This window comes from Bos indicus x Bos taurus, chromosome 12, assembly GCF_003369695.1.
Source record: "Bos indicus x Bos taurus breed Angus x Brahman F1 hybrid chromosome 12, Bos_hybrid_MaternalHap_v2.0, whole genome shotgun sequence".
Classification (NCBI taxonomy): Eukaryota; Metazoa; Chordata; class Mammalia; order Artiodactyla; family Bovidae; genus Bos; species Bos indicus x Bos taurus.
In genome coordinates this window covers 22,421,290-22,447,841 of record NC_040087.1, presented here as the reverse complement: position 1 = coordinate 22,447,841, position 26,552 = coordinate 22,421,290, and the positions used below count along the sequence as shown (strand labels likewise).

At 40.7% G+C, this 26,552-nt stretch overlaps 1 protein-coding gene across 2 annotated transcripts in view; it reads left to right on the top strand.

Moving 5' to 3' along the window:
- COG6 (component of oligomeric golgi complex 6) overlaps window positions 1–1,972 on the top strand; it is a 62,236-nt gene extending 60,264 nt beyond the window's left edge. For both annotated transcript variants that reach the window (XM_027557349.1, XM_027557350.1), the window contains one exon: window positions 402–1,972. In XM_027557349.1, coding sequence (XP_027413150.1) covers window positions 402–549 — 148 coding nt within the window. In that variant the 3' untranslated portion in view covers window positions 550–1,972. The remainder of the gene's footprint in view (window positions 1–401) is intronic.
- The last annotated feature ends 24,580 nt before the right edge of the window (window positions 1,973–26,552 follow it).

Sequence of the window (26,552 nt, the reverse complement as noted above, 5' to 3'; positions counted from 1 at the left end):
ACATTTGAATGGTTATAAGCCTCTTTACAGTTAATGAGTTGTCAGTTGCATTTGCAAAATCAGTGCATTGATAGTGGGTTGCAGTTTCTATTTCTTGTTTAGTAATTCACAATGGTATTAGGCAATGTTCCAACCTAAACATCACAGTTCTACAGAGTGAGCAAAACACTGCCCCTGCCCTTCTGCAACCTACATACTAATGGAGAAGATTTCATAAAGAAATAATAAATATAAAAAAACTTTTTATCCCCAAACTAAGATAACTTGTGTAGTTGTACAATGATTTTTAATAAGATGTGATAATTATGAAATACTTTGGTTCAAGTATGGAGCTTTCTTGGAATGCTTAGTCTTTCGTTTTCAGATTATATGTTAACACAAATCTGTTTGTCTGTCAATAGAGAGCAGATCATAAAACAGTCTACAGAATTAGTCTGCAGAGCCTATGGGGAAGTGTATGCAGCTGTGATGAATCCGGTCAATGAGTACAAAGATCCTGGGAGCATTCTACACCGATCGCCACAGCAAGTGCAGACACTTCTCTCCTGATCATCGTCTTTGAGTGTGGTAGCAGAATACTGCGTTCCTAAAACCCTGAAGGTTTTCTTGGTTTTTAGTCTGTTCATCTTTACTTTGAAATCTGATGGTTGCAGTTTTCTTTGTATCATAAGAATTTGAATCCCAGTAATTGCTCTGGTCACAGTAATGTGTAAGTAGCATGTTGACCTGGGTTATTAGCAGTTGTTCTGTATCTGCTCTCCACACAGGACTCTCTTCTTTGCTAACCCTGTCTCTAGCTCTGCCATTTTGCCTCAATTCTGGAATACACATATGTGGAAAAAGTAGAATGAGAGGTTTCAGGGATTTTTGTTTTTAAACAAGATTAGTTCTAAATTTAACTGTACATTAAAAATTATCTAAACTTAAGAGTTAGTTTGAAGATATGACCTAATATTAATAAACATCTCTTTACTTAAAGATTCATTTGCTTCCTTATTAGATATTGTGAGTAGGTATGCTTAAACGGAGGAGCAGAAATATACATTCAGCAAAAACAGAGAGCAGTCATTTAAAGGTGGCTTTCACTCTGTGTCTGCCCTGGACTGAATTCAAGGTGAAATTCAGCATCAGCTAGGATGTCATGTGAGGTGTGTAGACATCCTGTGCTGCATGTCAGTCTGGTGTTTAAAGGAATGTGTTTGTTGTACCATGTGGACTCTAAATTCAACTGTCTGTTCATTTTGTCTGGTGTTTAAATCAACGAAAAACTGATGTATTCTATCACTGGAGGGAAAATGCCAAAGTAGCAAACTTCTAATTGATGACATATCTCTTCATATGATGCCCCTTGCAAAGAATTGTTTGGGCTCTGACTTTGAAACTTGACCAAAAATGAGATTCAAAATCAGTTGTTTTTTTTTTTTAAACAAATCTAAATGTATTTGATGTGACTTGACTTTGTTGGTAAGATGTTGAGGACAGTTCTTATTAGCAAAATCTTAATTTCTGGTAGATCTATAAAAAGAGGTATGTCCCCAAATTACAAATGAGAGAATGAGATATAAGGAAAACCTTGGTTAGGTTAAAATGTTTTGAAAAGTAGTAAGATAATATTTATTTGGCAAATACAGAATATATAACAAATTAGTATTATCAGAATGGGGCTGTTCTATCTGAAATTTACAATTGTATTAATATGATTTTTTTGGATCAAGAATAATTGGTTACATATCATCTCTTTTGGTGTTTGATATGTATTTTAATCTTTTTCCTTCAATAAATGTGGTATATTAAAGAAAATAAAGTATGATGTAAGGCAAGAGCTTAAATTTTATATAATTTATATCTATTGTGAGAAAATATTGCTTGCTTATCATTAGTGAATTCCTTTGTTTTCTAGGGGAATAAAAATATATTTATCTTTTTACCTAAGTTTTTCAAATAAAATACTAAAGTGTTTTTAGAACAGCGATCATCGCAGTATTTTTGTACATCTTATCAGTGTGTTTTTAGAAAACAGGCTAATGGGAAGGAAAGTACAATACAGGGCCAAATTGATAAAACCAATGGAAGGTGGGCGAGCACAATGTGGTGTCAGTGTGACCTTGAGAACTTAGTTAAAATAAAAGACTGCAAGCGTTAGTTGAATAGCTTAACACTGTATTTGCTGTTTACTTCATAGTTTACATCTTGAGCTGTTAAGTATAACCTTAGGTGATGCAGGTAAGCCTTCCCTTTAGAGAGAGAAGTTACTTGCCTGACCAAAGCCTTCTCTGGTGGAATGTTTCCAATTCTTTTTCTGTGCTTGTACTCAGACCAGTGAATGTTACCTGAGAAAAACCACGCCCAGTAGACTGACTGACTTTTTAAATTCATGAGCACAGTTTCAAATGATACTCGGTGTTGCTTGGTGTTGCTTTTCTGTCTCAGGTGAACTCAGCTCCCTACTTTTCAGGACGACCTTCACCCTCACTTGGTTAATGACCTTCATGATTCATCGAGATGGAAGCTGTCAGATTTATCTCCCTCGTTTTTCTTCTACCCCCCTAGTTTATTCATCGTCTTCGTCTTTCCTCCTTTTGTGTTGGAGACGGCGTCCTCCTCCTGTGATAGGCAGTTCCCTTCCTCTGGACTCCAGGTTCCATTCTCTCCCCTTCTCAGAGACTTTTGTCTCGAGTTAACCCTTTATTTTGCTTCAGCAACTTGTGACTTCTTACTCTTGACAGCATACACAGTGCTCTAATATTGATAACATTTTTTAAAACTTGCCACCTCCCGGATCCTAATACCTCCATTTCTCTGCTGTGTTTTATGGTTGTTTATGCATGTAGTCTTAACATTTCTGCTGCCATTGTGTCCTAAATTACCCCTGTATGGCTGGCTTCAGCATCCCCACACCACTGCAACACAGCCAGTCGTGATGAGATCCCCATAGCATTGTGTGTTGTCAGATCCAGTGGATTCTTCTCATTCCTTCCTTTATTAAACTTTCAATAGCATTCCACACATTTCTATCTGAAATACTGTACTTTCCAGGCTTTCACAGCACAACTTTCTGCTAGTTTTCCATTCACTTCACTCACCAAACCTTCCCTGATTCTCTTCTTTGTGACCTTTAAGAGTTGGCATACTCTAGGGCTTGATCTTCAGTTTTTCCCCCCCTCAGGAGTATTTTTTATTATCTCAGCACAGCTCAACTTTCTCTGACTACTATTAGCTCACATTCTTAGATCCATCCATTCAGTGGAATACTCTACAGTAGTGAAAAATGAAACAATTTCCAAATACATAATGTTGAAGAGAACAATCACAGAATAGTATGAGTCCATTTATAGAATTTTTAAATAAAAGATAAGGCAAATTTGCACATTATTCATGGATATGTATGTGGTAAAGCTGTAAGGAAATATGGGAAAGGATTAATGCAGACTTCAAGATTACCTCATAGGATCCTTAGAAGTTACTAATGTTCTGTTCTTATGCTTGATTGTTAGTATATGTGTGTTCATTTTTTTATTTTCTAAAATATGAACTCTTTATATATTTCACAATTTTTTAAAAAAAGGTTAAAAGATATTGTTTAGCACAGGGCCTAGAGTAAAGTTAGAATTCAGTAGAATTTATATCTTACCAAATAGAGAATATCCAGAAAGAGGAAGAAATTTCCAAAAGGTTTTTATGGATATGTTTATAATTATAAAAATGATAAAGTTATAATTTGATAAAAATTATTTAAAAATTCTGGAGTTGAAAAGTATAATAACTGAAATTAAAATTTCACTATAAGAGTTCATCAAATTTGACCAGATAGAAGATAGGTCAACTGAAATTATTTAGTCTGAGGAACAGACAGAAAAGAATGAAATGAAAGAAACTCAGAGATTTTGAATATTGTCAACAATATTCAGACAATGGGAATCTCAGAAAAAAAGGCGGGGGGAGGCCGAAAGAATATTTGAATAAATATTGGCAGGAGACTTCACACATTTGATGAAAAGTTTAATATACACACTCAAGAAATTCACCAGATTCTATGTAGGATAAATTCAAAGAAATACACACAAAAGTACATCATGCAATCAAATTATCAAAAAAAAAAAAAAGCCTAGGACCAAGAGGGAATCTAATACATGAGTGTGTGTATAGATGTGTTTGAGCACATATGTAAAAGGGACGTTTCAAAAGTTATTTCTTAACACGGTGTGTTGAAACTATATCTGAGACTGGCTGACTTGTGTAATGCATGCAGACAGGTGTTTAAAGACATGTAAGAAGAGGTTTCCAAGAGTGCTCTCTGCTCATTATGTTAAGAAGAAGAATGTTATTTCAGTTATTGGGTGTGCTGACCATTCAGCATCATGTGGAGAGAGGTGTTTATGTATGTAAAAATACAAAATGCAAGTGCGAAAAGTGGGTTCTTTGAAAAGACAAAAAAATTGACTACCCTTTAGCTGGATCAAGGAGAAAAAAAAGATACAGGTTACTAAAACCAGGTACAAAAAAAGGGACATTACTGCTTTACAGAAATAAAAATGATAAACTACAAATAAATATGTCAACAGATAATATAGATGAAGTGGAAAAATATCTAGAAAAACTGATTCAAGGGGAAAAAGAAAATCTGAATAGACCTTTAGCAAAGAGACTTAGCAGTACAACACTTCTAGTTTTAAAAAAGTCTAGGGCCAGATATCTTCACTGATGAATTGTATCAAGTGTTTGAAGGAGTAACAGTAATTGTTAATCAAATTCTTCCCAAAAAATAGAAGAGGAGGGAGCACACCCTAACATATTCTGTGAGGCCAGCATTTGTTTTTAGTATAAGCAAAGCCAGAAAAGGCACCACAAGAAAACTACAGACCAATATCCTTTGTGAATACTGACACAAGTCCTTAACAAAAGACTAGCAAATGGAATCTAGCAACACATTAAACAATTATATACTACGATTAAGGGGATTAGTTCCGGGTGCAAGGTCAGTGAGACATGGAAGTCAATGCACTATGCAGTATTATCAGTATAAGTAAAGGAAGAAAAATGCATGGTCACTTCAATAGATGTAGGAGAGTCCAACAAACATCCTTTCATGCTAAAAAAAAAGAAAATGGGAATAGAAGAGAATTTCTTCAACTGAACAAACATGAAAAACAAGCTAGCGTTACTTAATGCTGAAAAATTGAAGGCTACCATCATTAAAATTATGAACAAGGTTAAGGATGGACTCTTGCCACTTCTTTTCCACAGCATACCAGAAATTCTAGCAGAGCAATTAGGCAAGAAAAAATTAAAAGGCACACCAACTAGAAAGGAAGAAGCAACACTGTCTATTTGCGAATTGATTATGGCCATATATAAGCTTCTGATAGTTCAGCTGGTGAAGAATCTGCCTGCAGTGCAGGAGACTCCGGTTTGATTCCTGATTCAAGAAGATACCCTGGAGAAGGGATGGTCTACCCACTCCAGTATTCTTGGGCTTCCCTGGTGGCTCAGATGGTAAAAAAAATCTGCCTGCAATGCAGGAGACCTGGGTTCGATCCCTGGGTTGGGAAGATCCCCTAGAAGAGAGCATGGCAACCCACTCCAGTATTCTTGCCTGGAGAATTCCCATGGACAGAGGTCCCTGACGATTACAGTCCATGCAGTCGCAAAGAGTTGGACAGGACTGAGTGACTAAGTACTGCACGGCACACAGTTACATATGAGTTTCCCAGATGGCGCTAGTGATACAGAACTCACCTGACAGTGCAGGAGACACAAGAGACGTGGGTTCAGTCCCTGGGTCAGGAAGATTTCCCTGGAGGAGGGCATGGCAACCCACTCCAGCATTCTTGCCTGGAGAATCCCATGGACAGAGAAGCTTGGCAGGCTATGTTCCATAGGTTGCAAAGAGACACTACTGAAGTGACTTAGCACAGCACATGGTTATATATATATATGTAATGTGTGTATATATATATATATATATATATATATATATATAAATACTGAAGAATAAAAATATTAGAATCAATAGTGTAGCAATGTTGCAGTATACAAGATCAGTATGCAAAAGTCTGTTGTGTTTCTAAACATTAGCAATGAGCAATCTGAAAATTAAAATAATTCCATTTATAGTAACACTGCAAATAATAAAATTCTTAGGAGTAGATTTAACCAAGGGAATGATTCTCCGTGGAAAACCACAAAACCCTGTTGAAAGATGTTAAAGATGCCTAAATAAATGGAAAGACATTTCATATTCATGGATTGGAAGACAATATTGTCAAGATGGCAGTAGTCCCAAAATTGATCTATAGATTCAGTGCAACCTCTGTCAAATTCCACCTACCTTTTTGTGTCCCAGAAATAGACAAGCTAATCCTAAAATTCATATGGGCATACAGCAGACTTTATGAATAGCCAAAACCATCAAAGTGAAGTGAAAGTCACTCAGTCGTGTCTGATTCTTTGCGACCCCAGGGACTATACAGTCCATGGAATTCTCCAGGCCAGAATACTGGAGTGGGTAGCCTTTGCCTTCTCCAGGGGATCTTCCCAACCCAGGAATCGAACCAGGATCTCCTGCACTGCAGGCGGATTCTTTACCAACTGAGCTATCTTGAATCTTCCCAATTTCAAATTTTATTACAATGCCACAGTAAGCAAAACAGTGTAATATTGATTGGCATAAGGATAGACATATAGTTCAATGGGACAGAATTTAGAGTTCAGAAGTAGACCCATACATCCATCATCTGTTGATTTTTTTTAACAAGGCTGCCAAGACTGTTCAATGATGAAAAAATAGTCTTTTTAATAAATGGCATTGGAACCACTGGAAAACCACATGTGAAAGATTAAAACTGAACTATATCTCGTATCTGAAAATCAACTCAAAGATTTAAATGTAAAAGCTAAAAAACTCTGAGGAGAAAAAAGTGAAAGTGTTAGTCACTTAGTCATGTCAGACTCTTTGCAACCTCACGGGCTGTAGCCCGCCAGGCTCCTCTGTCCATGGAATTCTCCAGGCAAGAATACTGGAGTGAGTTGCTATTCTCTTCTTCAGAGAATCTTCCTAACCCAGGGTTTGAACCAGGTCTCCTGCATTGCAGTCAGATTTTTTACAGTCTGAGCCATTTGTAGGTATAAATCTTTGTGGCCTTGTATTAAGCAACAAATTTTCATCTTCCATGCAATATAATGGATTTTTCAGTATAAGTAAAAGTGCAGTCACATAATACTGTTGAATACTTGCAGGAGGTCAATTTATTTTTCCTAATTATTAATAGTTAATAATATGCTGTTAACAATTGTAAATAGATAGGCCTTACATATGATTACTTTTGGACTATAGTTGTGTTTAAGCACAACTGTCTTGAAAATACATATTTATTCCTCTTTAATATGCTTTTGGAGACAGATGACGTAAAACAATCATAAGTTGGCTATGAAATGAATATAGTAATCATACTAATAATAGCATGCTAGTCTATCAAATTCAACTCACATTAATGCCAGTGAATGTTAAAAACTTTCCTAGCACTGATAATTTAATAAGTAAAAATGAATGGTCTAAGTTTATGAAAGAGTTGAATTGGGGAAAATTTTTGATGGAGCCAGAAATATCCATATGAAATATTTGCTTGCTCTGAGGGGATATATCATTTTTTGACAAAGTATTCTGTCACTGTGTATTTTAAACAGGGAAGGTCCAAGCCAATCTGGGGTTTTCGAGGTTTATTACTTTGCCACCATGAAATTAATTTACTTGAGTATGCTCTTCATTTCCACTAATGTCAAGATCTGAATTTCCCTTGGAGGAAGCATTAATTTTTTGCCCACTAACCACAAAATGACAAGAGACAAGAGTGATTTTTCTCATGCAAAGCCATCATCAGAAGTTGGGTCTCCTGGGTTGAGCCCAGCCTTTCTAGGGGTGTCGTCTGTTATGAGCCTAGTTTGCAGGATTCAGACAAGAACTGGCCACTGTTGCTAGCCGGGCCTCAGATGCAATGTAAAATGGTAATGGAGATGAAACTGAGGTAGAAAAGCGCATTTGCCGTAGAAGCCAAGTCTTAAAAAGGAGACCAAAGATGTGATTCATATTTCACAGACTTGCAGTATGTATTTAATGGGAGATCAGGAATCTTCCTTGCTTAAAACCCATGTTAGTTCCTTTTCATAAACAAAGATGTAAGTAAAGCAAGCATTCAAAGGCCAAAAGGCCATCGTTAAAAACAAAGGTAAACAACAGAACACCAAGTTTGAGCTCCCTGCATCGTACAGCATAGTCCTACTGGCTGGCTGTTTTACATATGGTAATTTATGTGTTTCAATGCTCCTCTCTCAATTCATCCCAGCCTTAGAGGGGTGGGATGGGGTGGGAGGTGGGAGGGGGTTCAAGAGGGAAGGGACACATGTATAACTATGGCATTCATGTTGATGTATGGCAGAGACCAACAATATCGTAAAGCAATTATCCTCCACTTAAAAATTTTAAAAAAGGTAAACAACAAAAAGAAAAACATCAAGGTACCCTGCCTTATTCTGAATCTTACACAGAAGAAAACCACTTATCCACTGAGTATTAACAGGTTAAAAGTGAATCATGCAATAATAAACCATAATGGCATTTGCAGAAACCAAAAATGTGCAAATTCACTCTTATGATTTATCAAAAGACTCTTTGTAAGTGGTAAATCGTTAACTGTGGTGTTGCTGTTGGTAACCGCAAATCTTAGGGGGTGGTTCAGAATTAGTATTGCTTCCTACTTTCTGTGTGTCATCACGGTGGGGTGAGGCTGTGCCATTCTGTCATATATCTCAAATTTCCTTATATGTGGACACATTTCTGGCTCTTTCTTTGCATTCTTTTCATGGGTTCATTTATTTCTTACACCTATAACTGATTTTTGAATTGTTTAAGTTTTATAATGTGTGTAAGTCGTTCAGTCATGTCCAACTCTGCGACTCCATGGACTGCAGCACACCAGGCTCCTCTGTCCATGGGATTCTCCAGGCAAGAATACTGGAGTGGGTTGCCATTCCCTTCTCCTCGGGGTCTTCCCAAGCCAGGGATCAAACCCAGGCCTCCTGCGTTGCAGGCAGATTCTTTACCGTCTGAGCCACCAGGGAAAAATCTTGGTATCTGGTAGGGTGTTCTATTTTATTTTCTTCACCTAGAGTGCTTTGGGCATTCTTGGCTTTTTGCTATTTCACTTAGGTTTTAGAATCAACTTTATATTTTTCAAACAACAGTTGGGAATATGGTTGTGATTACTTTGAATCTATGTATCAACTTGGATAGAATTAATATTTTTATGATATTAATAATCCAAGTTATGAAGATGTTGAATTTTCCTTATCTAGTTAAGGTAGTTTTAGTGTCCCTTAGAAAAATTGTATCATTTTCTCCATATAAATCTTAGAAAATTTTGTTGCACTTTTTTCCGAAGACACTTACAATTCTTATTTATGGTGTAAATGCTATTCTTAAGGTGCATTTTTAAATCATTGGTTGCTGTATATAGAAATGGAATTGGTTTTTGTCTGTTGTTTATATTAGATCCAAGCATTAACTCATGTATGATGATTTTGCTTTGGATTTTCTGTATAAACGTTTGTATTATGTGAGACTAGATAACAGTTGTGTTTGTTTCCTTGCAGTCTATGTGCCCTTTATCTCTTTCTCATCTTAATATGCTGACTTGGACCTCCAACACAGTGTAGCTAACAGCAATGATATGGGACACGTAATTCTGACTTTAAAGGTGATGCTCACAGTATCTCACCACTGACAAGAGAGAAAGTTCTTTTGATCTTCCATACTCTTCGTTATTAATTATGAATGTGTTGAATTTTATTAAATGACTTTCACAATCCATTGAGATGAGCTGAGCATGTGGCTTTTTTCTTTTACTTGTGGTAAATGACATTTATATTTTTTTCTGATGATAAACTATTCTTGCATTCCTGGGATAATCCTAAATGGATCATTTTATTTTCTCTTTTTTGTATAAAACACTGGGTTTTTATATATTTTTGTATGTTGACTAGTGACCTGACTAAATTTACCAATTCCAAATTTTCTCTGTAGATTCTTTTGTAAACTTTTATGTATATATTCTATCACATAGTCTGTAATTAATGGGAGTTTTGATTCTTCTTATGTTTTCCAGCTCACTGGTACTGTATGATGTTTAACCAATACAGTACTATAGTGTTAAATAGAAGTGGTGAGAGTGGTCAGTCTTCTCTTTTTCTAAAATATGGGAAAGGAGGGAAAGCTTTCACTGGGTAGATATTTTGTAGATGAACCTGGAGCTACCCCATGTCCAAGGTCACGGGCAGCGCCCGCGAGGAGCAACCCCATATCCAAGGAGCGGTGGCTGCACGGGCGCAGGAGGGCCGAGAGGAGCTATTCCACGTTCAAGGTTAGGAGGGGCAACCTTGTCCAAAGTAAAGAGCAGTGGCTGAGCTTTGCTGGAGCAGCCGTGAAGAGATACCACACGTCTAAGGTAAGAGAAACCCAAGTAAGACAGTAGGTGTTGCGAGAGGTCATCAGAGGGCAGACACACTGAAACCATAATCACAAAAAAAGTAGCCAATCTGATCACACGGACCACAGCGTTGTCTAACTCAGTGAAACTAAGTCATGCCATGTGGGGCCACCCAGACTGACAGGTCATGGTGGAGAGGTCTGACAGAGTGTGGTCCACTGGAGAAGGGAGTGGCAAACCACTTCAGTATTCTTGCCTTGAGAACCCCATGAACAGTATGAAAAGGCAAAATGATAGGATACTGAAAGAGAAACTCCCCAGGTCAGTAGGTGCCCAATATGCTACTGGAGATCAGTGGAGAAATAACTCCAGAAAGAATGAAGGCATGGAGCCAAAGCAAAAACAATACCCAGCTGTGGTTGTGACTGGTGATAGAAGCAAGGTCCGATGCTATAAAGAGCAATATTGCATAGGAACCTGGAATGTCAGGTCCATGAATCAAGGCAAATTGGAAGTGGTCAAACAGGAGATGGCAACAGTGAACGTCGACATTCCAGGAATCAGCGAACTAAAATGGACTGGAATGGGTGAATTTAACTCAGATGACCATTATATCTACTACTGTGGGCAGGAATCCCTTAGAAGAAATGGAGTAGCCATCATGGTCAACAAAAGAGTCCGAAATGCAGTACTTGGATGCAATCTCAAAAACAACAGAATGATCTCTGTTCGTTTCCAAGGCAAACCATTCAATATCAGAGTGATCCAAGCCTATGCCCCAACCAGTAATGCTGAAGAAGCTGAAGTTGAACAGTTCTATGAAGACCTACAAGACCTTTTAGAACTAACACCCAAAGAAGATGTCCTTTTCATTATAGGGGACTGGAATGCAAAAGTAGGAAGTCAAGAAACACCTGCAGTAACAGGAAAATTTGGCCTTGTAATACGGAATGAAGCAGGGCTGCCAGGAGAACGCACTGGTCATAGCAAACACCCTCTTCCAACAACATAAGAGAAGACTCTGCACATGGACATCACCAGATGGTCAACACCGAAATCAGATTGATTATATTCTTTGCAGCCAAAGATGGAGAAGCTCTATACAGTCAACAAAAAGAAGACTGGGAGCTGACTGTGGCTCAGATCATGAACTCCTTATTGCCAAATTCAGACTTAAATTGAAGAAAGTGGGGAAAACCACTAGACCATTCAGGGATGACCTAAATCAAATCCCTTATGATTATACAGTGGAAGTGAGAAATAGATTTAAGGGCCTAGATCTGATAGACAGAGTGCCTGATGAACTATGGATGGAGGTTTATGACATTGTACAGGAGACAGGGATCAAGACCATCCCCATGGAAAAGAAATGCAAAAAAGCAAAATGGCTGTCTGGGGAGGCCTTACAAATAGCTGTGAAAAGAAGAGAAGCGAAAAGCAAAGGAGAAAAGGAAAGATATAAGCATCTGAATGCAGGGTTCCAAAGAATAGCAAGAAGAGATAAGAAAGAATTCCTCAACGAACAATGCAAAGAAATAGAGGAAAACAACAGAATGGGAAAGACTAGAGATCTCTTCAAGAAAATTAGAGATACCAAGGGAACATTTCATGCAAAGATGGGCTTGATAAAGGACAGAAATGTTATGGATCTAACAGAAGCAGAAGATATTAAGAAGAGGCGGCAAGAATACACAGAAGAACTGTACAAAAAAGAGCTTCACGACCCAGATAATCACGATGGTGTGATCACTGACCTAGAGCCAGACATCCTGGAATGTGAAGTCAAGTGGGCCTTAGAAAGCATCACTACAAACAAAGCTAGTGGAGGTGATGGAATTCCAGTTGAGCTATTCCAAATCCTGAAAGATGATGCTGTGAAAATGCTGCACTCAATATGCCAGCAAATTTGGAAAACTCAGCAGTGGCCATAGGACTGGAAAAGGTCAGTTTTCATTCCAATCCCAAAGAAAGGCAATGCCAAAGAATGCTCAAACTACTGCACAATTGCACTTATCTCACACTAGTAAAGTAATGCTCAAAATTCTCCAAGCCAGGCTTCAGCAATATGTGACCCGTGAACTTCCAGATGTTCAAGCTATTTCAGAAAAGGCAGAGGAACCAGAGATCAAATTGCCAACATCCACTGGATCATGGAAAAAGCAAGAGAGTTCCAGAAAAGCATCTATTTGTGCTTTATTGCCTATGCCAAAGCCTTTGACTGTGTGGATCACAATAAACTTGGAAAATTCTGAAAGAGATAGGAATACGAGACCACCTGACCTGCCTCTTGAGAAACCTATATGCCGGTCAGGAAGCAACAGTTAGAAACTGGACATGGAACAACAGACTGGTTCCAAATAGGTAAAGAAGTACGTCAAGGCTATATATTGTCACCCTGCTTATTTAACTTCTATGCAGAGTACATCATGAGAAATGCTGGGCTGGAAGAAGCACAAGCTGGAATCAAGATTGCCGGGAGAAATATCAATAACCTCAGATACGCAGATGACACCACCCTTATGGCAGAAAGTGAAGAGGAACTAAAAAGCCTCTTGATGAAAGTGAAGGAGGAGATGAAAAAGTTGGCTTAAAGCTCAACATTCAGAAAACCAAGATCATGGCATCTGGTCCCATCATTTCATGGGAAATAGATGGGGAAACAGTGGAAACAGTGTCAGACTTTATTTTTCTGGGCTCCAAAATCACTGCAGATGGTGACTGCAGCCATGAAATTAGAAGACGCTTACTCCTTGGAAGGAAAGTTAGGACCAACCTAGATAGCATATTAAAAAGCAGAGATATTGTCAACAAAGATCCGTCTAGTGTAGGCTATGCTTTTTCCAGTGTTCATGTATGGATGTGAGAGTTGAACTATAAAGAAAGCTGAGCGCCAAAGAATTGATGCTTTTGAAGTGTGGTGTTGGAGAAGACTCTTGAGAGTCCCTTGGACTGCAAGGAGATCCAACCAGTCCATCCTAAAGGAGACCAGTCCTGGGTGTTCATTGGAAAGACTGATGCTGAGGCTGAAACTCCAGTACTTTGGCCACCTCATGCAAAGAGCTGACTCATTGGAAAAGACCCTGATGCTGGGAGAGCTTGGGGGCAGGAGGAGAAGGGGACGACAGAGGATGAGATGGCTGGATGGCATCACTAACTTGATGTACATGAGTTTGGCTGAACTCCGGCAGTTGGTGATGGACAGGGAGGCCTGGCATACTGAGATTCATGGGGTCGCAGAGAGTCAGACATGACTGAGCGACTGAACTGAACTGAACTGACTGAAGTTCCCTTCTGTTCTAATTACTTTAAGTAATGCATGATTATTAAATATTATACAATTTTTTTTCTCTATTTATTTAGATAACCATGTGATTATTTGCTCAGTGTGGCGAATTTCAAACATCAAATGTTGCCTTCCTGGAATAAACTGCAGTGATCATAATGTACAATCTCTTTTTCTGTATCTCTTGACTTGATTTATTCATATTAGAATTTTTGCATATATGCTCATGAGAGAGATTGCTCTGTTATTTTCCTTTGTTTTTCTGTGTCCTTGTTGGGTTTTTGTCACAAAGTTATACTGACCTCATAAAACTAAGTGGGACATATTCTTTTTTCTCTAATCTGGAATAGTTTGTGTAAGATTGTTATTACTTCTTCCTTAAATGTTTAGAATTCCAAGTGAAGCCAACTTATCTGGTGATGTCTTTGTGGGAAGGTTTTAGATGACAGAATCAGTTTAAAAATAAATATAGAGCTATTTGTATGGTCCATTCATTCTTATATTAGTTTTGATGAGTTCTTTTTTTCAAGGTGTATGTCCATTTCATCTAATTTGTTGTTAGGTTATCTCTTGATATTTTTTAATGTCTGTGAACCTGGTATTAGTAATTTGTGCTTTCTTTCCTTTTTTTTTTTGTCTTGTTAAGAGTTATGGTCTTGCTAGTCTTGTCAAAGAAATCTGTTTTTGATATGGTTGATTATTTTCTATTTTGTTGATTTTTTTCTCTATCTGTGTTATTTCCTTCTTCCTGCTTTCTTGGTATTTTATTTGCTCTTCTTTTCCTGCCTTCTTGCAGTGGAAATTTATATCATCAAATTTAAAATTTTCTTTTGTAATATATTTATTAATAAATATGTCCACCTATATATCCACAGCTTTTATGTCATATTTTTATAATCTTTCACTTCAAAGTATTCTCTCATTTCCAGTGTGATTTTTTTTTCTTTGACTCATGGATTAATTAGAAATGTATTTCCAAATATATGAAGATTTCCTAGTTATCTTTTATTACTGATTTAGAGCTTAATTCTGCTGGAGCCATAAAATATGTGTTGTGTATCAGTCCTTTCATATTTGTTCATACTTGCTTTAGGGTCCAGCGTATGAGCTATGTCAGTGAATGGTATCCTCCTTATACTGGAAAATGATGTGTTCTGTAGTTATTGGGTACAATGTTCCACACATTACGAGGATAAATACTGTTAATCTTGTTGACATTATCTGTAGTCCTGATTTTCGATCTGCATGTTGTACCGGCTCCTGAGAGGCTCTTTTTGAAAAATGTTAACTGTGATTGTGGATTGGCTTCTGTTTCTTTTTAGTTTTGTCGGTTTATACCTTATATGCTTTGAAGTTATTTCTTGATATTTAAGTTTTATTCATTATATTTTTTGAACCATTAGTTACTTAGAAGTACGTTATTTGGATTTTTTGCTGTTAAAGTTTTTAGCAAAGGCAGTAAAATTTATTTCTTAAAAAGAACAATTGAGGGACTTCCCTGGGGGTTCAGGGGGTGCAGGTTGATCCCTGGTTGTGGGGCTAAGATCCCACATGCCTCACGGCTTGAGAACCAAGACACAAAACAGAAGCAATAATGTACCAAGTCCAATAAAGACTTTAAAAATGGTCCACATCAAAAAAAATCTAGTTTTACAAAGAATAATTGATAACGAAGTGGATCTTTTTCTGCCATCCCGTGCTTTAGAATCCTGTTGGCTGTCTCCCACTTCCAAGTTATTAACTGTGGACTCACCAGTTAAGCTGATTATAAGCTATTGGCAGCACCAGTCACTTTGATCCCATGATAAATTAAGCTAAATTTTCACATTCGTATTGCTCAGTTCTTTCCTTCTCTTTCAAACTCTGGGTTGGGTGACTTGGATTCTGTTGGCTCTTACTGGTTTTCAAATACTACCCTATGACTGTAATCTCTGCGATCCTGATATATACTAGACAGAATCTGATCTAACCTCGAATGACCTCGTCCCAAAGTGATTTAGGGCACACAATCACAGTCACAAGCATAAGCTAGCATGCCACATTGTTTTCCAGCTCCCAGATTTGTTTGAGAATAAAAACATGAATCCTTTATATCACTGAATTTTGCAATATGCATTGTAGATGGTTTCTTGAACAAAATAAGGAGGCAGTTTTCTTGCTTGGTGGCCAATCTGCCAGCTATAGAATCATCCGTAATCTGAAGCATAAATTTAATGTAAAATTCAGTTTGGTTTATATCCAGCAGCTTCTGAGAATTTTCCATGGAATTTTGGTGGTCGGCAAAGAGGACTTGCTGGAGTAGAAATATCACAGCTTCTGTGCTGTGTGCAGATAGTTACTGAGTGTGATGAAGGAGCCACTCTCCAACTGAGCCCGTATTCTGAGCAATTAGGCCATGGGCCAAAACCGTGAAGGCTCAAATGCCAAGTTGCCTGTAGGGAGATTTAGCAACCAAGCCCTGGCTCACCTACCAGCAGGGGGCGCTCCAGGTTCCCTGATCACCGTGCCCGCCTGGCAGAGCCGCATCAGCTGCCAGCCCGGCCGCTGCTGGCATCTCCGCACTCTCCCCAGTGCTGCCTCTGTCCCCGTCGTCTTGCCCATCGGCCCTCCATCTGGCTGCCCCTCGAGTGGTGGGCGCACAGTTGGGGGCACCTTAGTAGTTGAGTCCTGACACCAGCTGACACATTGCATTCACCTTTCCTGTGCCTCCTCCCGTCTCCTCCCTCCCCCCTGCTCAAGCCCCTTCTCCAGCTTGGCAGCTTGAAAGGAAAGGATTGCCAATTCCTGTTTCATAACATTTCAAGGGCTCCATTCTGAGGCTCTGGAGTATCCTGGCACTCAAGGAAGCTGAGCGCGGGGGTGGGAGAGAGAGAGCCACATGGGGGATTATGGCATCCAGGCACCCCTGCCTGCACCCAGCAAAGCCTGGGGAAACCGTGAACAAGAGTTGCTTTTGTAACTCCAACATTTTATCAAGATGAGCCGAAATCTGGTTCTGTCACTTTCTCATTCTCCTGTGTCCCACAACCCCCTATCCATCTACCCCCTCCACACACACACACAAAAACCCCAAAAGAGAGTAGTGCAATTTCTTAACAATTTGACTTTTATCCAGAACTGAGGCTCTTTATTTGTTTGAGCTAAGCATTTGGTCCAAGATTCTCTAATTCTTTCTGTGGGAACTTGAATTAGCACCCCCTTCCCCAAGCCCCCACAGAAGAAGCAGATGGGGATCTTGGCGAGGTCCGGAAGTCCGTCTCAACTTGGACAGGTTGAGAGTTCTGTTTGCCAGGCTGACTTGCTTGTAATTAAAAAGCTTATCCTCCTCCTTTTTTGCACTTCTGAACTTATCTGAGGCATCAAGAGAGTATTTAATCATGCATAGAGACAAATCTGTCTGTCGAAGTGAAAATCTGCATTTGAAGGCAAGGGCTTACCAGCAGCGGTGACTCATGCAGGCTGGTAAGAGCGAGGGGGCGCCTTCAGTGTTCTCTGCAGTCAGGGCTGGGGCCTGCAGCCCCTTTCCCCTTCCTGTCTTTTTGCATCTCCAGTCCCTCAACTAAAGCTATGCATGTGAGCTCAGTTGCTAAGTCACGTCGATTATTTCCAATTCCATGGACTGTAGCCCACCAGGTTCCTCTTTCATGGGATTTCCCAGCAAGAATACTGGAGTGGGTTGCCATTTCCTTCTCCAGGGAATCTTCCCAACCCAGGGATCGAACCTGTGTCTCCTGCATTGGCAGATGGATTATTTACCATTGGAAAGTCCCCTGGAAAGTCCTCACCTAGGCTGTGCCTACACCAGACACCTGTGGACTTTGGGATTCTAAAGAGGGTTTTGGGTCTTGTTAGTGACACTTAACGAACACCAGATTGTCCGTGTTTATCTGCTTTCTAATACTGAAAAGAAAATAACTCATTAGTCTCGACATCTTAATGTGTGAGCATTCTGAGAAAAAAAAAAAACTTGCTCTTTTGGACTAAGTTGTGCTCATTGTCAGATTGAATGTGTGTTAGAAACGTAAGAACAAAGTGAGGTATGACCTTTTGCAGCTGTTGAGGCAATAAGAACTCAGAGTTGTTTTCAGAAATACCTGTTTTTTTCTTTCAAATATTCCAAAGCAGGTGAGGAGCTGGGTCTTCTCCCTTGTGCTCCATTGTGTGCATGCTAAGTCGCTTCAGTTGTGTTTGACTCTTTGCGACCCTATGGACAGTACCCTGCCAGGCTCCTATGTCCATGGGATTGACCAGACAAGAATCCTTTGGGGAGCTCTCAAATGGGGCTTTGGCGATTTAGAGGGGTGGCTTTGGAGGGGGCAGTGGCAGGAAGCGTTGCAGTTGGTGGCCCCCCTGTGAGGGAAGAAGAGTGTTATTTCTCTGTGTGTTGATGGCGGGAGTGTTTGATGATCTCATCAGAGTTGTGTCCACACTTCTGGGGCAGGAGGGGAAGATGGCATTTGTAAGGGCTTCCTTACAGGTTGGCAAGGACTGTGCTGGGAGTGTCATTCTCTGATTCTTCGGCATCCTTGCCACAGACAGCTCCCATGCCTGCTCAGAATTCTGCCAGGAAGGCATGAGAAGTTCCCATTGTCCACCTTGCTTGGGTAGCCATGCAGGGATGAGCTCTGAAGATATAGTGGAAGGACAAAGATGCCTTGCTACAAGACCAGAGCTTCATCTTCCAAGATGGAGACGCGTCAGCAGGAGATGAGACCTGGTCTGAGTCAGCCCCACTCTGAGCCATCTCTGCCCGAAGCAGCCACTAACGACGGGCTTCACCAGTCCTTTGGACGACCCCGCGGACACCGGGGTCTCCTGTGGAACCTGGTGGTACAGTCAGGCACACTCAGACGGCTTCCGCTCACATTCATTTATGCTGTTTTGTTCTAACTGCAGTTTAACACACACATCTCTGTCTCTCTCTTTCACACCTAGGCACAATGAGATTTAGTAACCCATTTTAATGAGGCAATTATATTTCAACTCTATCATGTGCAATTATCCACTCACTTCAATTGCTTCAGCTGGAGAACCCCGTGCTGAGGTCCCACTGGCACTGGCTTGCTGGCCCCTGGGTGCGGCGGGGTGGCCAGGCCCCTGAGCGCTGGAGCATGGACACTCCCCCTGCCCCCCACCCCTCCCCGTGCTCTCTGCAGGTGGCTCCTGTGGCCGCAGGTCAGGGATAACTGCAGTTTCTGGCCCACCCAGCAGAGCTCTTGATTGCCACCTGGGTGGCCCAGCACTTTCTCATCTGCTCTGCTGGGCTGACAGGGTTGTTTACCGAGGCCCTGGAGCCCCAGGTAGCCATCAAGTTTGGAGGGCCCAGAAAACAGACTTGGATAATCAGAGCCATGTCCCCTCGGTCTGGTGTCTTTTCCTGGAGTCGTCTAGGCTTCAGGTACCTAGGGGAGGGTGTAGAAGGTGGAGTCTTTCTGTATGCCCATCTTACCTTTGCAGATAAGTCCCAGGGGTACCTTAAAAAAAAATAAGATTTTCATTATATCTGTGAAAGTGAAAGTCCTAGTCGCTCAGTCATGTCCGGCTCTTTGGGACCCCGTGGACTGTAGCCCGCCAGGCTTCTCTATGAGATTTTCCAGGCAAGAATACTGAAGTGGGTTGCCATTCCCTTCTCCAGGGGGTCTTCCCAACCCAGGGATCAAACCTGGGTCTCCTGCACTGCAGGCGGATTCTTTACTGTCTGAGCCACCAGGGAAGCCCTCATTATATCTACTTCATTTAAAGTAATATATCTAATTTATATGGTAGTGTGATACATAACAAAGTGGTGACCCATGGATTTAACCCCCAATTTAATAACTAGAGTGTTCCCAACACTTTTGCATCTACCTGTGGCCACTGGGACTTGCACGGTATGGTTCAGTGGTAAAGAATCCGCCTGCGATGCAGGAGTTGCAGAGACGTGGGTTCAATCCTTGGGATGATCCCCTGGAGAAGGGAATGGCAACCCACTCCAGTATTCTTGCCTGGAGAATCCCATGGACAGAGGAGCCTGGCAGGCTACGGTCCATGGGGTCACAAAGAGTCGGACACGCCTGAGGCGACAGCACACGCACATAGCCATTTATTCCACCCTTGACTGCATTTAGAGGGAATCGTTTGCTTGAGCTTGGTCCCTACCTTTCCCCTGATTTTTTAGCAGTTTTATCAAGGATGTATGTATCCACATTCATTATTTGTTAGTTTTACTTGCTTTGAGTTTAATTGAAACAGTGTCATTCTATAGGTAACCCTCTGTAACTTACTTTGCATAGTGTGATGTTCAAGATTCATCTTTGCAATTGTGTTGAGTTGCAGTTAATTTATATTCACTGCTATGGAATGTTCCAAGTTATCTGTCCATCCTCCTGTCAAAAGAACTTTTGGCTTTTCCAGATATTTTATTTTGTTGTGTTTTGCATTACGAACAATGCTTCCATGCCATTCCTATGTACATATGTAATGCATGAGAATTCCTCTATCTTGGAGTGAAATTTCTGGATTGTAGAGCATGAAAATGTTCAAGATTATAAGAGAGTGCCAAATTGTTATCTAAAGTAATTGAACCAATTCATAGCCCCTCCATCTAGGCAGTATTTTTTTTTTTTTTTACAATTTTCCAGATTCCTAAGTGTTCTATGCCCAATGTGACACAACAGTTACGAGCATTTTTGGATGCTCATTTTGGATTCATAACATATGAATTCCAGATGTTGGCTCTGGGACCTTTCAAAAATTAGCTGTTCTCCCTAAGCTCAGTTTTCTCATCTGTAAAGTGAGGGGAAACTTGAGTACAGTACCTTCTGTCTAGTGGTCACTTTGGCAAACTCCTTGCCTTATGAAAATGCAGCATCCTCCAGCAAACCAGCACCTTAACGTTGCCAAGTGAAGCTAACCAAAATCCCTTGTGCTGTTATTGAGGATACACGAAGCCCCCTAGATACGAACAAGTTCTGCTCTGAGAGCCCATTGTCATTGTTGTTCAGTCGCTCAGTCATGTCTTTGTTACTCCATGGACTGCAGCACGGCAGGCTTCCCTGTCCTTTGTTATCTCCCAGAGTTTGCTCAAACTCATGTCCATTGAGTTGGTGCTGCCTCCTGCCCTCAATCTTTCCCAGCATCAGGGTTGTTTCCAACGAGTCGTCTGTTCGTATCAGGTGGCCAAAATATTGGAGCTTCAGCCAGCAAAGCTCGTCTAGGTGACCAGCTAACACAGACGGCAAGCTGCAATTTCACTCACATCTGACCTCAATGGAATGCACGTTCACATCTTTGGAAGTTCTCAACTTAAAGGTTCATACGTAGGGGGCTTACTATATTTGCTATTCAGTACCATTCACAATTTAAATCTGTCCTGCAAAAAGAATGAGAGATCAGTAAGCTATCAGAAGGTATAAACATTTTCTGGTTTGTATCAAAGGTGGTTATTTGGTGATTTACTTAATTAACACCTACCGCTACCACTGGTGTCTTTTACACGTTAGTTGGGTTTTCTCTTTGGGCTGCCAGTGAACGCCTGTGCCCTCCAAGCCCAGTAAGAAGCACGAGCTACACCAAGGCTTCCTCTCACTGGAGCTGCCCTCAGAGTCAGCTGATGATGCTACAAGCCGTAACACTAGGTCGGGGCTTTTTACAAAGCACATTTCCATAAGATCTATGTTGTCTCCCCACCAACGTCCTCAGAGTTAAATATTACTTCTATTCCCATTTTTACAGATAGAGAAACTGAGAGTAAGAGGCGACTAAGTGGCTTGTGTTATGTAAATTGCAGAAGCTTGACTGAGGTCAAGTGTTCTGTCCCTAGACCTTGAGTTTCCCCACTTTCTTGCCATGTCTCGATGTGTCATGCTCCCTAGTACATGTGTTTATTCATGTCTCCTTTCTATGTTATATGAATATATAACATATATTCAATATATATGAACATATATTAGATGTTCAATATAATCCACTTGATTATTTAAAAACAAAAGGAAATCTATTTGTGTCTTCGGAGGTATCTGTAGCCAGTAGCCAGTAACCAGAATACTGAAGAAAGTTTGCTATCAAATTTGCTTTAAGAACAGTTCAAGAATTAAACTATAAAAGGCGTATTCATAATAAAAACGGCTTAGATCATGCCCTTTATTAACTCCCACTGAAGTTTTAATGACTGAAAAGTTTGATAACAACTGAAGTGTGTAGTTCCTGCATATGTATTGCTGGGAGGTTTTTTCACCAGTTTCCACTGCCTCACTGTCTTCTCCTCCTTTCTACGGGACCTCACTTGGTAATGTTGATCATCTTTTTAACGTTCACTTTCACCCCCTGTCGTTCTCTGGGCTCAGGCATTAGCTGCTCCTTGGTGACTGCGTTTCGTGTTTGTGTCGCTGCAGCTCAGATGGCGCGGCCTCAGCTGTGGTACAGCCCAGAAGAGGAAACGGTGCCACCGGCTGGGTCATTTCACTCAAGGCTGAGAGATGAGAACCGCCTCAATCCCCAGTGACTCAGGGCCTGTCCTGCCCTTTGGAGTCTCACTCAGCAGATCACAGACCCAGCAGTCTTTCTGTCTTACTTTCCAGGGATGCCGAAAGGCACTTGCCTCGCTCAGGTCTCACTGCAAGCTTTCCAAGCATGTCCTTTGTGCGCCGTCTCAGTGGTGTGCAAGATCAGCCAGGTGTGTTTGTCCCGGAGGCATCCAGATGGAGGTAGAATGAGCGGGGAGGCTCAGCCTTCCCCCAGGTCTCCCCAGCGAGACCCAGTCCTGCTGTCAGTCCTGGCACAGGGTTGTCACTGAGAACCGTGACTGGACCCTGGAGCAAGGAGTGGAGGAATAGCATTGGTCCAGTGCCCTTGGTTTCTGCAGGACAGTCCTGACTTAAGTCCTGACTTGGGGTGCTCTTTTGGGGGAATCACTGTAATTTCACTGACCCTTACCTTCCTTCCAGACAAGGTTCCTGCCCTCAGGGAGCTTGTCGTCTTTACTTCCTCAGCTCTCCCCTGTTTGAGGGCAAGAGCTGGGCCTTGGTTTGTGTTCTTTGCAGGGACACCTGCCCCTGAACTGAGTTGGTCGCTGAACATCAGAGGCGTTCCAATAAACACCTGAAATAGACTTTCCTAAAGTTACTCCCTGGCGCTGTGGGTTCGCATCATTTACCATCTATTTCCTGGCTTAGGGACCCTTCCCAGACTCCCCTTCCTGGCCTGAGAGCTCAGTTCTTGACCTCTTATGGATGGTTCCAGTAGGCAAGCCTTTGACCCTATTTACACTCTCTTTTGAAAACCGAAAAACATCCCTCTGGCAATTACCATGGGCTCCCTTGTCCCTGCTGAGGAACTGAAGGGTTTTCCAGAGCATCCATCTTCTAGCCAGAGGTCCTAGTCTCAGACCAGCAACCAACTGGGCCCAGCCAACTGCTTCCCTCAGTGTGCTAACAGGAGGCAGGCTTGTGTTAACAAGCCCAGGCAGGCTATCCATAGGGTGCTCACCAATACGCCCCAAGTTCATACCTGCTAAAGGAAACCTTAGTCTCAGCTTTCAATGTCTTCTGTATTCTCTGCTGCTACTGCTGCTAAGTTGCTTTAGTCGTGTCTGACTCTGTGCGACCCCATAGACGGCAGCCCAATAGGCTCTGCCATCCCTGGGATTCTCCAAGCAAGAATACTGGAGTGGGTTGCCATTTCCTTCTCCAGTGCATGAAAGTGAAAAGTAAAAGTGAAGATGCTCAGTCGTGTCCGACTCTTAGCAACCCCATGGACTGCAGCCTACCAGGCTCCTCCGTCCATGGGATTTTCCAGGCAAAAGTACTGGAGTGGGATGCCATTGCCTTCTCCTCTGTATTCTCTACTTTTCCCCAACTTCATATAATTTTAAAGCTTTATAAATGTAATGCACATTTTAAGACTCCTTTCTCCTATATGGTTTTGAAAAAAAATCTGAGAACTATATTTAGTGTTTTGTACAACTTTTGTTATTCTCAAAAGCTCTTCTATTTGATTTGTGGATTTAGGTGGCAAAGAATTTCTTTCCTATAAATTTTTATACTGGTCCTGTCAATCTGCTTCTTTATAATTATTTTTATCAGTGGTTTGGGGCCAACTTTTTAAAAATATTTTCACATCTAGAAAGTTTACGAAGAGGCAAAATTTGCATTTTCACGTTATTGAGAAATCCTCATTGTTATATTCAGGAAATTCCAAGGAATGAGATTGGTACCAAATTTATTGGTAATGGTGACATAAAATAGGAATTATGAAAACACAAAGCCACAGTGATAACACTGGAATAGCAATGAAATATCAACACTTATCAAATATTTTTTTAAAAAATAAAGCAAATATCAGCACTTAGACTGGGGAATAGGCACCTCCATTGCTTTCCCAGCCCCCAAGGAAGATCTGCTTTTACTGAGAGGTCTCAAGTGTAAGGATGGGGCAGCGTCCCCAGGACGCGGGCCTCAGGGTCCCTCCTCCCTCTGTGTCCTGTTGCCTAAGGCAGGTTACCCTGGGGAGTCACGCCGCCTTCCAGTGCCTCGTATTCCTCACTGGTGAGATGGGGATAATAGTTTTGTGACTCAAACTAAAACACATAAAAAGTGTAGGATAACACAGTGCACAAAATAAGCATTCACAGGATGATGATGTTCAGTCGCTAAGTATCTGTCTCTCTGTGACCCCATGAACTGCACGCCAGGCTTCCATGGCCTTCACCATCTCCCGGATCTTGCTCAAAGTCATGTCGGTTGAGTCAGTGATGCCACCCAATCATCTCAGCCCTTGTCAACCCCTTCTCTTCTCACCCTCAGTCTTTCCCAGCATCAGGGTGTTTTCCAATGACTCAGCTCTTTGCATCAAGTGGCCAAAGTATTGGAGCTTCAGCTTCAGCAGCAGTCCTTCCAATGAATATTCAGGGTTGATTTCCTTTAGGATTGATTGGTTTGATCATGAAATTTTAGTTGTTCTTATTTTCATTACAGTTATATTGCTGAAATTTGGATTGAAGGAAAAGAAAAAAAAAGTGCATCCTCAGTGATCACTACTCATTTCATCCTTGGTATAGCAGGCAAAGTTCTAGACAAAGAGTGAAGACATGAGGTGGATGAACCTAGAACTTATTATGCAAAGTGAAGAAAGTCAGAGAAAAATAAATATTGTATTCTAACACATATATATGGAATCTAGAAAAATGGTACTGAAGAATTTATTTACAGGGCAACAATGGAGAAACAGATGTAGAGAATAGACTTACAGACATGGGGAGAGGGGAGGAGAGGGTGAGATGTGTGGAAAGAGTAACATGGAAACTTACATTACCATATGTAAAATAGATAGCCAACGGGAATTTGCTGTATGGCTCAGGAAACTCTAACAGGGGTTCTGTATCAACTTAGAGGGGTGGGATGGGGAGGGAGGTGGGAGGGAGGTTCCAAAGGGAGGGGATGTATGTATACCTATAGCTGATTCATGTTGAGGTTTGACAGAAAACAACAAAATTCTGTAAAGCAATTGTCCTTCAATAAAAAATTAACTAATTAAAAATAAAGAGTGAAGATATCTGGATTCCTGGCTTTGACTCACTCTGGCTTTGTACCTCCAGAGACTTGGTTTCCTTAGCACTAAAATGAGAGGGCTGTCCTGGAGACCCTGAACCCTTCACCTCTAACATCAAAGAGTGCTCGTGTGAATCAAAAAAACCCTAGGAAGTTATTTTTTTAATGTAGTGGTACATCTTAATTCATCAGAAGAAAATAAAGCATCCAGGTGCCAGTTAAAGTGAGACATGGAAATATTCTAAAACCATCTTTTCAGAGATATTTCTGAAAGATATTTTTTAAGGCAAAATTTTGATGAACAAAGAGTTGGGAAAATATGACTGTATTTGGAAAGCTAAAGAAAACAACTGCAGGAGAATAGTAATATCAGCTCTTTTATTCTAGCGTCTGTCTTTGTTTCTAGGAACCATTAAATGAAACAAAGAAGCAGAGGAAGGAGGAGGCAGTAAGGGAGCAAGAGAGAGAAAGTACAATGTGTGTGTCATGTGCGGTGGTTATTTTAAGAAAATGTATTTCTGACCAATTTTATTCAAAGAATAAATCAGCACACACCCAGTAGCAATCTGCCCCAAGATGTTTTCCCCCAATATAGACCTAATCAAAATAATCAAGTAGTGTCAAAGAACATTTCCAGTGAAATGACGGTCTCGAGCATTTCCAATGTTATTGTTCAGTTATTAGCCATGGTGGAGTTGCACAGTCCCCTTGCCTGGTAATCTTAGCTGAGTAAATATTAATACTATGCATTTTCCCCTTGGAAAAATGAAGGCCAACAATGGGAAAAGATGTCACAAATGTTTTGCAGCTTTATTATAAATATTTTATGAATGAATCAGAGAAAGTAGATGAAACAGCCCACGAACTCTTGCCAGTACCCTGATGTGTACTGCTGTATACTTTTAAGTGGTTTGTCTGATCTCATTTTCAGTGACTCAGGTTATAGGGAATTTGCCACTTCCCTTAAAGCCACTTTCCAAGTGGAGACTATCTCGCCTGCTAGGAAAGTTTGACAAATTCCCCTTGCTTTGTTTGATTTTCTCATTAATCTCATTTGATTTAGGCTATTTAACTGCATATCTTTAGTGTCTTTAGATTCTCCATTGTTTTCAATGTGTTTTCTGTTTCTTTCCTTTATAAAAAATTTAGATTTCATTGGAAGATGATGACAATATGGTGTTAGTTTCTGCCATACATCAACATGAATCAGCCGTAGTATACCTATATCCCCTTCCTCTTGAACCTCCCTCTCACCTCTCACCCCAT